Source organism: Etheostoma spectabile, unplaced genomic scaffold (genome assembly GCF_008692095.1).
Source record: "Etheostoma spectabile isolate EspeVRDwgs_2016 unplaced genomic scaffold, UIUC_Espe_1.0 scaffold00569467, whole genome shotgun sequence".
Classification (NCBI taxonomy): domain Eukaryota; kingdom Metazoa; phylum Chordata; class Actinopteri; order Perciformes; family Percidae; genus Etheostoma; species Etheostoma spectabile.
This window is the reverse complement of record NW_022605145.1, coordinates 3,512-19,653: the sequence shown is the minus strand read 5'-3', so window position 1 is coordinate 19,653 and position 16,142 is coordinate 3,512. Positions and strand designations below refer to the sequence as shown.

Here is a 16,142-nt window from a genome sequence, read left to right as displayed (position 1 = left end):
AGAGCAGCGTCCTGTCTGAAGACACAGCGAGGAGACACAGCGAGGACGACCCAGAGCAGCGTCCTGTCTGAAGACACAGCGAGGAGACACAGTGAGGACGACCCAGAGCAGCGTCCTGTCTGAAGACACAGCGAGGACGACCCAGAGCAGCGTCCTGTCTGAAGACACAGCGAGGAGACACAGTGAGGACGACTCAGAGCAGCGTCCTGTCTGAAGACACAGCGAGGAGACACAGTGAGGACGACCCAGAGCAGCGTCCTGTCTGAAGACACAGCGAGGAGACAGTGAGGACGACCCAGAGCAGCGTCCTGTCTGAAGACACAGCGAGGACGACCGAGAGCAAGATGGACAGACTTCTTCTGCTCATCATGGCTGCATCAGGTGAGTGTTTCATGTTTCGTAAATGTTACTACCTTTATTATTATGACACATTTACATATCCGTGTGACAACAGGACTCTTATCACAGTTTATTCATTTATTAGCAAATCCAATCCATAAAATAAGAGACGTCCAGCTCAGTAATCATAAGTTATTTTCTGAGCTCCTTCTGGTGAAATAGTTCCTGTTGAAACACGGCAGAGGACTCGGCCCCGTCCACTTTAAGAGACGAGGAAAGTTAGACGGATGCTGTGAAACTCCCTGGAGGGAACTGTGTCCAGGTGTCTGCAAACAACATAACATATATCTAATCTGGCTTCTGGTCTTTTAAAATTAACAGTCTATGGTCTCCCCTGAGTCCAGGTGACTTTATTATGTTATAATAATATTGGAGGGAAAGTGAAACACAACTTAGACGGGGAAGTTGTTTGGCTTTCACAAGTTTAGACGCTAGCTAACGCTATGCCGCCGGACGTTAGCACAACAGTGTTAGCCTAGCCTGCTAGGTAAATATTACGACTGCCTTGGTGTTCCCTATATATGCGTCCATGTTGTCAACATCTACATGTGGCAGTAGTCCACCTTTTATACCATATTTGTATTGAATAAAATAGTAAGCTTCGCTCCTACGAGATGGGTGGGTTTTGTTACGTTACACACAAAGCTAACTGGCTATAGTTAGCCTGTACGGATGCTAGCGGATATAGCTAACGTTGCGTAGCCAGCCAGCAACTTCGGTAGTAGAGTTTCGGCGAGCTAACCACGACAGCGTTGTCGCCCACAATCAACCTGCAGTTATTTTTGGGTCGCGTCCTACCACACAGCGGCCTGGAGGGACGCGCCCTACCACGAGTCGGCCCGGATGGACGCGTCCTACCACGCGGCGGCTTGGAGGGACGCGTCGTACCACACAGCGGCCTGGAGGGACGCGTCCTACCACGAGTGTGGAAGCCAAGCTGCATCTGCGGCGAGCAGTCTGCAGACCAGGGGAATGAAGTTCAGATTCTCAGTTTAAGACCAAGTCTGAGCTCCATGACTCATCCAGATCCTGGACTGGTGTGGATGTTTCAACCTCACAGACAACGGACTCGGAAAAGCTTTCAAAAAAAACTTTTGAAGGATACAACGGTGTACAAATACGTGTACTGTTGAGTATACTGTGAAAATGTTTAATGGAGTTCTCAGCTAATCGTAATCCGTAAAATATTGATTTAGCTCCTTCCTTAAAAAACTCCATAAGGATTTATTTTAAAGTGGTGCGCTTTGTTCTCAAATAAAAAAAAAACATATGTTAAATTAAACTCTGTTCATTGTTGTTTAACCAAACTTTAATGTTTTCTGAAAAGACGTCTTTCCTATTAACCCACGTCCTAATAACAATATAATTCAAGATGGTTTAGGGAAGGCATAAACCAACCATAGGGGTACACTGTAATACTGGTCCCTTCTTTCCTACACTACAACTGGAGTAAATCTATATTGTCATAGTTGCTCAAATGCGCAGTGCTAGTACTACTGTAGCAGTGGTAACAGTACTAGTACCTACTGTAGCAGTGGTAACAGTACTAGTTCTACTGTAGCCGTGGTAACAGTACTAGTTCTACTGTAGCCGTGGTAACAGTACTAGTACTACTGTAGCAGTGGTAACAGTACTAGTTCTACTGTAGCCGTGGTAACAGTACTAGATCTACTGTAGCCGTGGTAACAGTACTAGTACTACTGTAGCAGTGGTAACAGTACTAGTACTACTGTAGCCGTGGTAACAGTACTAGTACTACTGTAGCAGTGGTAACAGTGCCAGGACTACTGTAGAAGTGGTAACAGTACTAGTACTTCTGCAGTGGTAACAGTACTAGTACTACTGTAGCAGTGGTAACAGTGCTAGTACCTACTGTAGCAGTGGTAACAGTGCTAGTACCTACTGTAGCAGTGGTAACAGTACTAGTACTACTGTAGCAGTGGTAACAGTAGTGGATTTGTGTTTGTATCATTTCTAACTGCTATTATGAGGTATCACCATATCTTATTCTGTGTTCTTTAGATTCGTTGACATCAAGGGGAATGGCTGTAATGGCCCATAAAGATTGTTTGATACTGTCATAAGATGTTTTTACAGCCTTTACAGGAACCGTAAAGTCCTCCGGGGGGGGGGGGGGGGGCAGCCAATGATTAACAATTTAAAATAACTAACTGATGACTACGGATGTTTCCAATATTCCAGAGTTACCATAACCATGAGAAACATCTCAGGTACAATAATAATGTCAATAATATTAATAATATAATATTATCTATGATATCAATAATGTCAATAATATCAATAATATTGATAATATTAATATTATTAACAATATCAATAATATGTTTAATATTAATAATAATAATATTAATGATATATTTTTTACGTATTTTTACGTCTACATTTACACGTAGCTTTCTTACAGTGCATGTTGCTGGGGATCTTTACTATATATATATATATATATATATATATATATATATATATATATATATATACTGTATATATATATATGTGTATATACATGTATATACTATATTGTGGTGATTCAGCAGTATTCACCATATTTTCTCATTGTCTCAGTCATGCATATAAAGCTCTTATTTTAGGGCTTCATTCTCATTAAAGAGCCCTATTAGACTATTTATTTTTATTAATTTTACATTATATGGTCGGGTGGGGGCACGTTCCTATTGGCCACTTGGGGCGGGCCACCTTCCTATAGGCCAGTTGGGGGGGCCACGTTCCCTGTTGGCCAGTTGGGCGGGGCCACATTCCTATTGGCCAGTTGGGAGAGGCCCCATTCCTATTGGCCAGTTGTGCGGGGCCACGTTCCTATTGGCCAGTTCTATCCATCTCATGCTCTAACCCTAACCCTCCAGACGGGGGCCCCGGGCCTCCTCTGGGCCGGGTCAGTCCCTCTCTGCCTCGCGCTCCGAGGGTTCAGAACCAGTTCCAGCTCCATATTAAAGTCGACTCTGAGGTGATGACAGTCAAGTCGCTGTCGACCAATCAGTGATGGCGTCATTGACCCTGTACCTGTGCAAATGGCAACACACATCTATTCTACCATCTACCCCACCAGATCTAACTGGTAGCGCTCAACCTCCCGCGCAAGTTTTGGCTCCTTCCCTCACAAAGAGGTGACGTTCCACCTCCCCAGAGCCTCTGCCCCCCTGGTCTGGTCCGTCAAGGCCCCCTGACCTTCACTGCCACCTATGTGGCAACGCACCCGACCCCAGTAGTTCCTCCCAGAGGTGGGGGGGCCAATGGGACAAATATGGTGTTTTTGATAATGAAACCATGAAAACCTATTCTGGTCCAAGCTCAAAATACAAATATGGACCTGAACATGAGCATACCATCAATTTGGGCACTTTAACATAGAAGCATCAAATGAGCAGGGTCAAATATCGCTTTTACTTAGTTTTGCTTCAATTCTTTGTATTTGAAGAGGCAGCAATAGAAGCAGGTCGATACCAGACCCTGAAACCTAAAAACAACTAATGCAGCAAAACATTCAACAAAACTAAATCATCAAACAGTATTTACACCAGCAGAGATCTATGTTCTTGAGAAGCTAATTCAAAATCAGAAACTATCGCTAATTCTTCATATCACAACCAGAGAGCTGACCGGAGGTACTACACCCTCCAGAGGAACTAAGAACTAATGGAAGGATTAGGTCAACATATGGTCTCCAACAAAAAGCTACAGTAGAGTCTAATTCTTCATATCTCAACCAGAGAGCTGACAGTTATTTCTTAAATACATTTTAATTATATTTGTGACGCTTCACTACAGTTTCACCGCCAAATGGTTCTGTGCTGCCAACTGGGATTGAGAATTACAAGATTTTGTAATTTGTGAAGTGTGTGATAGAGGAGGAAACAGAAGGAAGAAAGAAAGAAAGAAACCTTTGTTTGGTTAATATTGGTCCGTCTAGCTCAACTAATCTTAAAGTGTCTCTCACCTAGGAAAACTGAAATGTAAACTACATTTATGGAAATAACAAAGTGTCTAATTGCAACCAGAGAGCCTGGGTAGGACTGTCCGGGGACAGCTGGAGGTGGTCCCTGTCAGACCCAAGTTTCTACAAACCCGGGGAGACGGACTTCACACGATGGGGGTCAGGAGAACCAGATGTTAAATACAGTGAAAAAGCCTGCGTCGCAGTTACTAATAATGGAGACTGGTTCGACTACATTTGTAACGACAGAGGTTTTCACACAGTGGCGTGTCCAGTCTGCGCAGATGTCAGAGGTAAGAGTATTAACTAGTGAAGTTTCCCTTCACTGCTTTTCATTGCCTCTTTGTTTTCATTACTCCGGTCTCCGTGGTAACAGTCACTCCAACCAACAGCAGCTTCTGGCCAGGTGGTGCCATTCAAAGAGCTTTCCAGAGATAATGAGATGGCAGAATGAGAGGGGACACCAGCACCCCCACCAGAGGAAGTCCTCTTATTAAAGAGATTAAACTTGTGCATGTTCATGTGCACACATCTTACAATATAAACATATGTGTGTTTAATAACCCTGAGGAAATATTCATATGCAGATATACGTATAATCAAAACAATATAATCTTGTTTTTTAGGAGGACATTTCTTATTAAAGTGGAGAGACTGTTAAGTTAGTTTATTGATGTGGTTCTTTATATCTCAGTGGATTTATTGTAGATGTTATGAAGACTTGAATCCCAGATGTGGATGGATGGAGGTAGGATGTTCTGCTGCCTCCAAAATTCTCTTTGCTCCATTTTCAGGGTCAAATGTGACTTTTGTCCACGTCAACACCACTATTTCATGGACTGAAGCCCAGAGCTACTGCAGAGCTAACTACACAGACCTGGCCAGCGTGAGAAACATGGCAGATATCCAGAAGATGAGGGCGGTGATAGCTGGAGTACCCCTTCAACCCTGGATTGGCCTCTCCAGAGACCCCTGGAAGTGGTCTGATGGAAGTTCCTCCTCATTCAGCTTCTGGAAGACCGGGCAACCTGATATCAAGAACGGGAACCAGACCTGCGTGGCTGCAGACTTCAGCCAATCCGGAGCCTGGGAGGACTGGCCATGTGACATGGAGAGAGCGTTCATTTGCTATGGTCCAGGTGAGTGGTACGGTCCAGGTGAGTGGTACGGTCCGGGTGAGTGGTACGGTCCAGGTGAGCTTTGATGCTCATTTCAGATTTTTTTATCTGAATTGTTCAAAATTTTAGATTTTTTATGTGGAACGCATCAGACTAAGTATATTATAAATGAGTAATATATACTGTATATATATACCACCATGTTTATATTTTTTTGAATTACATAAAGAGTCTAAATATATTCTGTAGGTAACCAGAACTAAATGTGATGGAGGTGTTACTTCACGTTCCCCCCCAGCTCCCCCAATGATGGAAGCAGCGTCCTGTGATCCTTCAGTCCTAGACCACGGTCCTAGACCGCTCTATAATCTACAGATAGAGCAGGTCTAGACCACTCTATAATCTACAGATAGAGCAGGTCTAGACCGCTCTATAATTGACAGATAGAGCAGGTCTAGACTGATCCATAATTGACAGATAGAGCAGGTCTAGACCACTCTATAATCTACAGATAGAGCAGGTCTAGACCACCAGGGCTCTTGGTCCAGTGGGTCTGCCTGCTTGTGTGCACGTTCATTTCTCCTTGTTAAATAAGTCTTTGGCTGTCATTGAATGTTCCAACTTTTAAAACCATGATCTGCGTTGATGTTCTCCAGAAACCTTCTTCCGTTGATATTGAGCTGTATATTTTGAGATGTAAAGTCATGTTTGAACTCATAAAGTTTCTTTGATCTTTCCAAAGTGGTTCCTGTTTCAAAGAAAGTGATGAAAGTGAAGTTTGTGAAGAAGGGGGATGGGGATCTGAATGAGTCTGATGTGATGGCGGCCATGTTGAATCAGGTACATCATGTTTTCTACTGTTTTACCTTCATGAAGAACCAATCTAATAAGATATGTGTCTCAGCTCCAACAGAAGCTGAGGGCCCAGGGGCTGGACCACAACATCAAGCTGAGCTGGAGGAAGCAGGCCGATGGAGAAGTCTTCCACAAGGAAGACCAGAAGACCAACAAGAGGAGGAGGAAGAGGGACGAGCTGTAGTGTTGAGTTGCTGCGTCTCTTTCTTTCCTCTAAGATGTGACGGAGCACAACAGAGCTGCAACTATCAGCTGATTCAGAGTCAGTTCTGGATTTTCCTTTTCAACCTGGACCCTATTTTCCCATGCGCATGCTGCTCCATACACGCTAAAAAAGTAATTATTTACATGGAGTCTGGTGGAGATATGCTGCTCTATACATGCTAAAAGTAGTGATTATTTACATGGAGTCTGGTGGAGATATGCTGCTCTATACATGCTAAAAGTAGTGATTATTTACATGGAGTCTGGTGGTTTGGTGACGGTGATTTCTGTTTCATGGTAAAATAAAAGGATCTTACTCTTTAACTAAATAGGGTCCATGTTGAAAAGTACTGAAGTTACACTTTTAATCAATTAGTCGCAACTATTTTTATAATCAATTCATCTTTTTGCAGCTTCTTAAACATGAAGATTAGATGCTTTTCTTGTTATATTTGATAATATCTTAATATATTATATGGAGATTAGATGCTTTTCTTGTTATATTTGATCATATCTTAATATAGTATATGGAGATTAGATGCTTTTCTTGTTTTATTTGATTATATCTTAATATATTATATGGAGATTAGATGCTTTTCTTGTTATATTTGATCATAAAATGAGAAATAAAAGTGTAATTGGGAAAAAATGCCAAAATGAAATAAAGACTTTTTTAAGAGTGAATTTCAAAGACAAAGGTTTTTTAAGAGTGTGATAATTAATTATCTGTCTCTTAGCAACAAGACAAGCTCTTCTTCTGAAACTGTTATGTCATTTAAACATTAGTTACAGCTTATAAACCGTTAATAAAGAGGTTTTTATAGCCATCCTGACATGCACTATATATAGTATTTTATATATAGTATACTAGTAAAGTATAATATACTATTTATATTGTTCTTATCCATCCTGACACATACTATATATACAGTATATATAGTATAGTACTATAGTATTTTTTTATATTTTTCTTGTGTACTGACCAAAGAGATGAACATGAACCTAAAACATAAACACACAGCGGTCTCAACTCGCGCATGCGCTCTGCGCTCATCACAGTATGAAGAGTGCAGTGTACAAGCAATGTTAGCGCGAGAGGTAAATAAGCTTTTTGTGATTCTCATTTACACATGTAATGCCACATGTACTGCTCTGTAATCGATCAGAACCGTAGACAGACAGCTTCATATGGCAGACATTAAACTGTTTACGACTCCATTCACACTCAGGCTAACCCGAGCGGAGGCTAACGGTTAGCTGCGTTAGCTTATCAATGGAGCGGAGTACTACTCCGTTAAACTCCGCGACCTCACTGAACAACGTCAGACATGTTGTTGTCTCCTTTCCGAATCAGCCGCAGTTTACCGTCGAGTTATTTTAAAACCTTTTTCTATTCGAAGCTAACAGGGATTAGCATTAGCATTTAGCCTCTGTCAAAATATCTCGAGGGGCGGGAGTCATTTTCTGACTGACAACACGGGACGGCCAATGACAATCCAGAAATGGGACTCCTAAGCCGCGTGAGAGCCAATCAGCTTTTCGCCACAGAGGAAGCTAACGGATCATAAATGGCAAAGAAATAAATATTTAATATATATATACTGTATATATTTATGTATAATAGTTTGTTTTATTGACGACACGCAGCTTGAGTTACGATGTTCTAAAGCACGTGTAGTATAAACCATAATTCAGACCACATTTAGGGTAATATATGACAAACTAAAAAAGTTAGTCAGCAGCCGTTCGTTCTTACGTCAGGACACCACGTAAGGTTACGTACAGTTGACGTGGCCTCTAAGCCTACTGTGTATTATAAGGTCTTTATTTAGGAATATCATTTTAACAGATCTTTTTATTTTACAAGTTGACTCGCTGTTTTCTTGAATTTCTATCCAGAATATTTTGAAAACTTACAGTTTTGTCTGATTGCTTAAGCACATTTTTTGTAACTATTGGCTATTTTTGCAAAACTCTACACACAAATAAGAAAACCTTTCACCCAATTATCAAAACATTGTAGTTCTCTTGCAAAAGCGAACACAGCTAGATTAACTCTTCACACCTTCGTAAAAATGGTGTTTTCGTATCAAACAGTAAACACAAGCCATCATCTACTAAGCACACAATGTGCCAACTACACACTGATGGTATGAATACAAAACACATCTGGCTTTCTCTTTCTCTGTGTACAGATGTCAATTTGAGGTCATACTTTTGTCATAGTGTCATGTAAACATACAAGGATCCAAACAAGTATTGGTGTTTATTCACACTCATCAAAACCAAGACAAAGTCAGAACACAAAATAGTAATTTCACAAAAAACAAAAAAACAATCAGCCTACATCATGTCGTCTTTCTGGGTCTGGCCATAAAATTTCGTCCACATCGCATGCGATATCCTCCAGTCTAAGGCACCGGGGAAAATATCTCCTTGAATGCCGTATCCAGGCCTGACATGATGCCTAGTCAATATCTCCACATGCCTCCTCCATTGCCTGTAAAAGGGCTACCTGTTGATGAGGATGACGGTCGGACACTTTCCAGCGCCAGGCAGAGAAGAACTCCTCGATGGGATTTAAGAATGGAGAGTATGGAGGGAGGTTGAGTGCCATGAAGAATGGGTGGTCTGTAAACCAGTTGCGGACCAAAGCAGCCCTATGGAAACTAACATGGTCCCATATGATGACATATCGGGCATGCTCTGGTCTCTGAACAGTGAGCATGTCATGTAAGGTGTCCAGGAATGCAATAATGTGTGCAGTGTTGTATGGGCCTATGGTTGCATGATGGTGAACAACACCATTTTGGCTTATAGCTGCACACATGGTTATGTTACCACCACGTTGTCCTGGGACATTGATGATGGCACGGTGTCCAATAATGTTCCTGCCACGTCTCCTGGTTTTACTGAGGTTAAAACCGGCCTCATCTACAAAAAGTAGCTCATGTCCCATGGCATCTGCTTCTGGTTCCATCATTCTGCACTTCCAAATTCAGAACCAATGACACTATAGCTTACCTGCACATAGTCATATCGCAGTTGCTTTACACGTTCTGTGTTTCTCTCGAAAGGAACTCTGTAAATTTGCTTCATTCTTATTCTGTGGCGCGCAAGTACACGACTTAGTGCAGAAATGCTTACACTGTGTATATTTTGAAAGATGGTGTCATTATCAATTATGCGCTGCTGTATATCGTGCAGTCTTATTGCATTATTGGCAATCACCATGTTCACTATATGGGTCTCTTGCTCTGGAGTGAACATTCTTCCTCTGCCCCCAACATCTGGACGTCTAGCAATTCTGTAAAGTAACAATTTCAGTATTTTTGCATGTATGGTACTGTTGTGTTTCTCATTAGAGTATGGCAGTGCTACAAAATACTTACCGATTCTCATTTCGAAATGTCCTAATGATGCTTTCCACAGTGTAGCGGCTCAAATTAGGCTGAACCCGTTGGCCAGCTTCCCTCAGGGTCATCCCATGGTTGATGACATGGTCCACTATTGTAGCTCTGATGTCATCAGTTATTCTATTTCTTACTCTTCTTACCCTTCCTCTTTCCCCTCCTCGTCCTCTTCTTGCTCCTCCTTGTCCTCTTCCTCTAACTTCCTCTAACCCTCTTGCTTCTTCAACTCCACGTCCTCTCCCTCGGCCTCCTCTGATTCTCACTTCTCACTCTTACTGCTCCATCCATTGTACTCCACACAGACAGCTTACCTGGGGCTTATTTATAGTGCTTAGGCTGATTGCAAAGTGAACTAATTATCTAAAATAGTTTTCACATGTGAAAGTGTGCCAGACAGTTTGCAAGATAGTGTTAATGATAGCCATACATGTGTATAATTTTGCTAGGAGTGTGTTGGAAATTTGGTAATTGAGTGTAAGCAGAGAGTTGTGTTTAAAGTTCTGCAAAAAGAGTGTTGTGCAGTGAATTGTGCCTACAGTTTTGCAAAATGTGTGCTACAAAATTGCAAACTGAGTGCAATGCAGTGTTTGTGCTTTTAGTTTTGCAAACTCAGTGAGTGGTTTTGCTATACGTTTTAATAGTTTTAGAAATTGTGCTACAAGAATCACGATTAGCGCTTAAGCATTCAGAAAAAACTGTAAGCACATTTTTTGTAACTATTGGCTATTTTTGCAAAACTCTACACACAAATAAGAAAACCTTTCACCCAATTGTCAAAACATTGTAGTTCTCTTGCAAAATCGAACACAGCTAGATTAACTCTTCACACCTTCGTAAAAATGGTGTTTTCGTATCAAACAGTAAACACAAGCCATCATCTACTAAGCACACAATGTGCCAACTACACACTGATGGTATGAATACAACACACATCTGGCTTTCTCTTTCTCTGTGTACAGATGTCAATTTGAGGTCATACTTTTGTCATAGTGTCATGTAAACATACAAGGATCCAAACTTCAAGTATTGGTGTTTATTCACACTCATCAAACCAAGACAAAGTCACAACACAAAATAGTAATTTCACAAAAAACAAAAAAACAATCAGCCTACATCATGTCGTCTTTCTGGGTCCGGCCGCAATATCCTCCAGTCCAAGGCACCGGGGAAAATATCTCCTTGAATGCCGTCTCCAGGCCTGACATGATGCCTGGTCAATATCTCCACATGCCTCCTCCATTGCCTGTTACAGTTTTCCCAATTGTTTACACCCAAATACTGGTACTTGAGACACAATGACCACAACATGTAACTCAGTCACCAACCCCCTGAACCAATTCTGCCAAACTACAAGCACAATTCCTGCTCTACACTCAGACTGCAGTTCTAAAACACACTTTTTTCAAAACACTACACACAATTCTCTGCCTTTGGCACAATTTTCATGAAGAAAATCTCTTGTCTTCACAAGGAACACACTGCCTTTCATATATGCACACTGACCCATCACAAGGGCAAACCCCCGTCACACAGCTTTACAGTTAGCAATCAGAGCTTTAACACAAAACGGCAAAAGGTGAGCTCTTCTGTTGTGGAGGAATGGATGCCAACATTGGAAACAGAGTCAGAACCAGAGGAGTGACAGTAGTAGGAGGAGGTGGACGAGGAAGAGGAAGAGGAAGAGAAAGGCCAAGGACTGTAATCTCTGATGGGCAAAGAGTACAGCCAAAATGTGAGCAGGTACACTGTAGCATCCATCGTCCCGAATTTCTGAAATAAGAATAGGTAAGAAATCTACTCTCACTAGAATATTGCAGTACTGCACAGTATTCCTACGTTGTATTCCTTCACAGTATTTACAGTATTTTACTATTTGTTTGGCAGAACAACACAAGGTGGTCGGGAACGTCTTCCGTCTCTTTGACAGGAAACTGAACTCATGAATATGGTCCTAGAAAATAATGCCATACATAACACTACGGTAAATACAAAGAAAAACAATGACAATGACATGCTCTGGTTCATCACTGGTTCACTGCCCCCCCCCCCCATGCTGTTAGTTGTTTATCTCCCTCCATATTCTCCATTCCTCAATCCTATTGAGGAATTTTTTCTGCCTGGAGATAGAAAGAGTTTGACCGAAATCCACAAATGCGTATACCTCTTCTCCGAGCTATAGAGGACGCATGTGGACATGTAGCAGCTGATGCTCTTCATAGCTGGAATCACCATGGCAATATTTCCCCCGCTGCTTGGCCCGGGAAAACATTGCTTGTGATGTGGATGAGGTGCTGAGGCCAGACCGCATCAGAAGACAGGATGCAGCATAGTAGTTTTTTTTTGTTTTTTTACTGTAACTGTGTACAGTAAATTCTTCTGGTGTTTTGCATGTTGTTTATGTGCAACTTTGTGTTGGTTGGGAATGGGATGTACACTGTGTACATGGTTTTTGTGGGACACATAACATATATTTGTTACTGTGTATTTGTGTTTTCTGAGTATAAAAACAATATTCTCAAATATTTTACAACACACTTATGTATGTACTGTCTGTAGTAAGTGTAACACTGAACAAAAAAGGCCTAATTCATTATAATGAATGGAGAAGAAGTGTTTTCCATCCATCATGGTGTTTTACATTGAGCTCATCAGTGTTCAACTGCTTCTTATGAATGTCTATTCATTTGATGGTTTGTGTGTGTCATTTGAAAACAAAATACCATTATGAGAAGAAATAACATTGTTTTGAATGTAAAGTTTAGTTTTGCAGGAGAAATGAGGGGTTTTGCCCATTGTGTGTGTGTTTTTTGATTTGTGTTTAGTGTTCTGAGAATATGAGGCATTCTTTCAGAAAATGTGTGTAAACAATCGAGAAAAACTGTAATGTCTCCCATTCAGTTCTCAGCTCGCCGCCACAGGGGTCAGACCGTTCTCTTAATACATCCATGGGTCCGACCGCTCCCACACGTTACTCTTCTTCTACTTCTTTTTACAGTTTTTTTCAATCGCTAACAAGCGCTTACCCATACTTCAGATACTTTTTCTAAACTCTTAACACAGACTCACACCTACAAAACACAATTGGCCAAATGGATAATTTTCTTCTCAAAAACACATTTTGTTAAACATATACTAACTCTTCATTTCAAAATAGAACACATCCTTCTCTGCACACACTAACTTTACCAAAACCCTGGAAACCTGGCTCAAAATGAAATTATTCTGTCAAAGAATAACACTTGTTTTCGCTTCAGAAAGTACATGCAGTCAATCAAAGTACACCAGGTTTCAGAATACTGGCTATTGTTGACATTACAAAAACTGCATAGACTTTTATGTTTCAGTTTTACAGGTATTTGCATGCAAAACATGCAATCCACCATTTTTACACTACATGTCTTGGTTGGGAATTGTATGTCCACATGTACTGTAATGTTCACATTCAAAATCATTCCAGTAAAAAGCAAATCAGTTTGTTTTCATTTACTGTTTACTACAGGAGGTACAGTAGAAACACGGTATGATAGAACAGAATTGCTGCAGTATTGTACAATTTTATACAGTATTGCTTACAGTGAACAAAATATCCATGAAACGCATAAGAAAAAAAAAACTGTAAAAAGCCCAGATAGAAAGGGAGGGAGGGGAATAAAAAGCACAAAATTACTGCATTTAATCTCTGCGATCTTCAGGGTTAGGCCACATGTTTTCATCAACATCACATCTGATATTATCCAAGGCGATGCACCTGGGATAAAAACGCTTGGTATGTCGGATCCACCCTTGGCAGTCATGAACTGTGATGTCCCTGCAGCCAGCATCCATGGCTTGAAGGAGGGACATCTGGTCATGTGGCTGATGCTCATAAACCTTCCACCTCCATGCAGAAAAGAACTCCTCTATGGGGTTGAGGAAAGGTGAATAGGGTGGAAGGAAGAGACTTACCAGTCTTGGGTGGACTTCAAACCATGTTGTTATTGCTTGCGAATGATGGAAAGCCACATTGTCCCAGGTAATTACAAAGGTCCTCATGTTTTCACCCTCCTGATCCTGCTCTGGAACCAGGTGCTGGTGGAGATCATTGAGAAAGGCGAGGACGCGCTCGGTATTATAGGGTCCAACCTGACATCTGTGATGGAGTAATCCTGCATTTGCAATTGCCGCACACATGGTAATGTTTGCCCCTCTCTGTCATGGCACATCAACTGTGGCCCTTTTCCCAATTATATTTCGTCCACGTCGACGCCTTTTGGCCAGATTGAATCCTGCCTCATCTATGTATATGAATTCATGAGGGGTCTGGTTGGCCTCCAATTCCATAACTCTCTGAAACAAAGTTAATGTAAATCATGTTATTACTGTATACCATACTGTACTGTAACCTATTACTGTGTATGTTACCTGCTTGCAAAGTGCAAAGCTTATAGAACTGGACAATGAATTGAATATACACTATACCTGGACATACTGTCGTCGTAGCTCCTTGACTCTCTCACTGTTCCTCTCAAAGGGAACAGTGTAGAGCTGCTTCATCCGCACTCTGTGTTTGGACAATGTCCGTGTAATGGTTGTGAGGCTGATGCTATCGATATTGTCAAATATCTCATGGTCCTCCACAATTCTAGCTTGAATTTCATGCAGTTTTATTGCATTATTTGCAACAACCATTTCTACAATGGCAAGCTCTTGATCATTATTGAGGAGCTTTCCTCTTCCCCCAGAGGGTGGAAGACGTTGCATTCTTTAGAGGGACAAAAAATTCAACATATGCATTACTGTGTGACCTTATTGACATGACAAGTGAGAATAGAAACAATCCATGTAAAATGCAATACTTACCTGTTGGTTTGTTGAAAGATGCGTATAATGGAGGCAACCGTTGACCGCCTCAAATTGGGCTGCACTCTTTCACCAGCCTCTCTTAGTGAAAGACCGTGGTTGATTACATGGTCAACGATAGTGGCACAAATTTCATCACTGACTACTGTTCTTGCAGCCCTTGGAATGCCACCACCACGCATTCGTACACCTCTACCTTGCCCTCTCCTTGGGCCTGCTCCTCTCACTGCTCCTGCTCCTCTCACTGCTCCTGCTCTTGCTCCTCTCACTGCTCCTCTCACTGCTCCTGCTCCTCTCACTACTCCTGCTCCTCTCACTACTCCTGCTCCTCTCACTGCTCCTCTCACTACTCCTGCTCCTCTCACTACTCCTGCTCCTCTCACTGCTCCTCTCACTACTCCTGCTCCTCTCACTGCTCCTGCTCCTCTCACTGCTCCTCTCCCTGCTCCTGCTCTTCTCCCTGGGCCCCTTGCTCTTACTCTTCCTTGTCCAGACATTACAGTGTTTGCCTTTTTCTGTTTTTGTTTCCAAAAACATCACTCCTCAAAGTCCTCCTTATGTATAAGTGTCAATGTAATAGAAAAAAATAACCCTTGCCACTTAGTCTAAGCCAGATTGGAATCAGCTGTGCTTTGCCCAATTTACCCAACATAAATCAGCTGTGTGTGAATTATTCAATTGTTTTTTTTCATTATCACCTGATATACATTGTTTTTTAACTGATATCATTGCAGAAGCAGAGGTTTTTATACTGTGTCTAAGGTTTGGATTATTGTTTTTGCTGTTGTGGGATGGTGTGTGTTAACATTTGTAAATACTACAAAAACAATCCACAATTTTGTTGGGAGGTATAGCTTGTCTGTTAAGAAAATGTAAGCATTGTGGAAATGTATTCACTAACTGCATATTGTGTGAAAATGACTTGAAATGTGTGAATGGTATGGCCACAAAAGACCGATGCTGTGCTAATTGTGTTTAGAGTTTTGAAAATGTGAAAACTGGTTCGACAAACGCTTGTTAGCGACTGAAAAAAACTGTAATTGCGCCTTGCAACCAGAGAAGAAGAAGCTGCATACAATGTTTATTTGATCCAATGACACCGTGACATCTTCATAACTTCAGAGTCAGAGAGACGTCAGAACCAGTCCAACCTGTTCCCAGAGCCAGTTAGTGTAAGAGAAGTCCCCCATCAGGAATCTTTTAATTTGCCTATTTATTTTAGAGACTGATATATATATTTAAAAAAAAAAAAAAAAAAAAAATTCAAGTATTTTATTCATTAGCATGATGGTTGACGTGAGCTTTTACTTTGAAAAGTAAGAGAGATAGCCTAATTGTTAAATA

General features: G+C 41.3%; 2 protein-coding genes across 2 annotated transcripts; one reads left to right on the top strand and one right to left on the bottom strand.

The window, feature by feature from the left end:
- Positions 1 to 1,013: 1,013 nt before the first annotated feature.
- On the top strand, positions 1,014 to 6,571 carry LOC116685020 (uncharacterized). Its single transcript, XM_032510321.1, has 8 exons — positions 1,014 to 1,017; positions 1,205 to 1,354; positions 3,282 to 3,414; positions 3,541 to 3,656; positions 4,417 to 4,662; positions 5,164 to 5,508; positions 6,230 to 6,327; positions 6,392 to 6,571. Exons 1-8 carry the CDS (start codon positions 1,014 to 1,016, stop codon positions 6,524 to 6,526), a joined length of 1,227 nt encoding a protein of 408 aa, XP_032366212.1. The 3' UTR covers positions 6,527 to 6,571.
- Positions 6,572 to 13,851: 7,280 nt separating this feature from the next.
- Positions 13,852 to 15,404, bottom strand: LOC116685021 (uncharacterized). Its single transcript, XM_032510322.1, has 3 exons — positions 14,799 to 15,404; positions 14,418 to 14,700; positions 13,852 to 14,285 (listed from the first exon to the last, which is right to left on the bottom strand). The coding sequence occupies exons 1-3, from the start codon at positions 15,293 to 15,295 to the stop codon at positions 14,151 to 14,153; spliced, it is 915 nt and encodes a 304-aa protein (XP_032366213.1). The 5' UTR covers positions 15,296 to 15,404; the 3' UTR covers positions 13,852 to 14,150.
- Positions 15,405 to 16,142: the final 738 nt, after the last annotated feature.

Coding starts and splice junctions, on each gene's coding strand:
- LOC116685020 (XM_032510321.1), top strand. Junction 5,509..6,229: donor GTTCATTTGCTATGGTCCAG/GTGAGTGGTACG, acceptor ATCTTTCCAAAG/TGGTTCCTGTTTCAAAGAAA. Junction 6,328..6,391: donor TGGCGGCCATGTTGAATCAG/GTACATCATGTT, acceptor TATGTGTCTCAG/CTCCAACAGAAGCTGAGGGC.
- LOC116685021 (XM_032510322.1), bottom strand. CDS start 15,295: ATGTCTGGACAAGGAAGAGTAAGAGCAAGGGGCCCAGGGAGAAGAGCA. Junction 14,701..14,798: donor ATCTTTCAACAAACCAACAG/GTAAGTATTGCA, acceptor GTCCCTCTAAAG/AATGCAACGTCTTCCACCCT. Junction 14,286..14,417: donor TACGACGACAGTATGTCCAG/GTATAGTGTATA, acceptor ACTTTGTTTCAG/AGAGTTATGGAATTGGAGGC.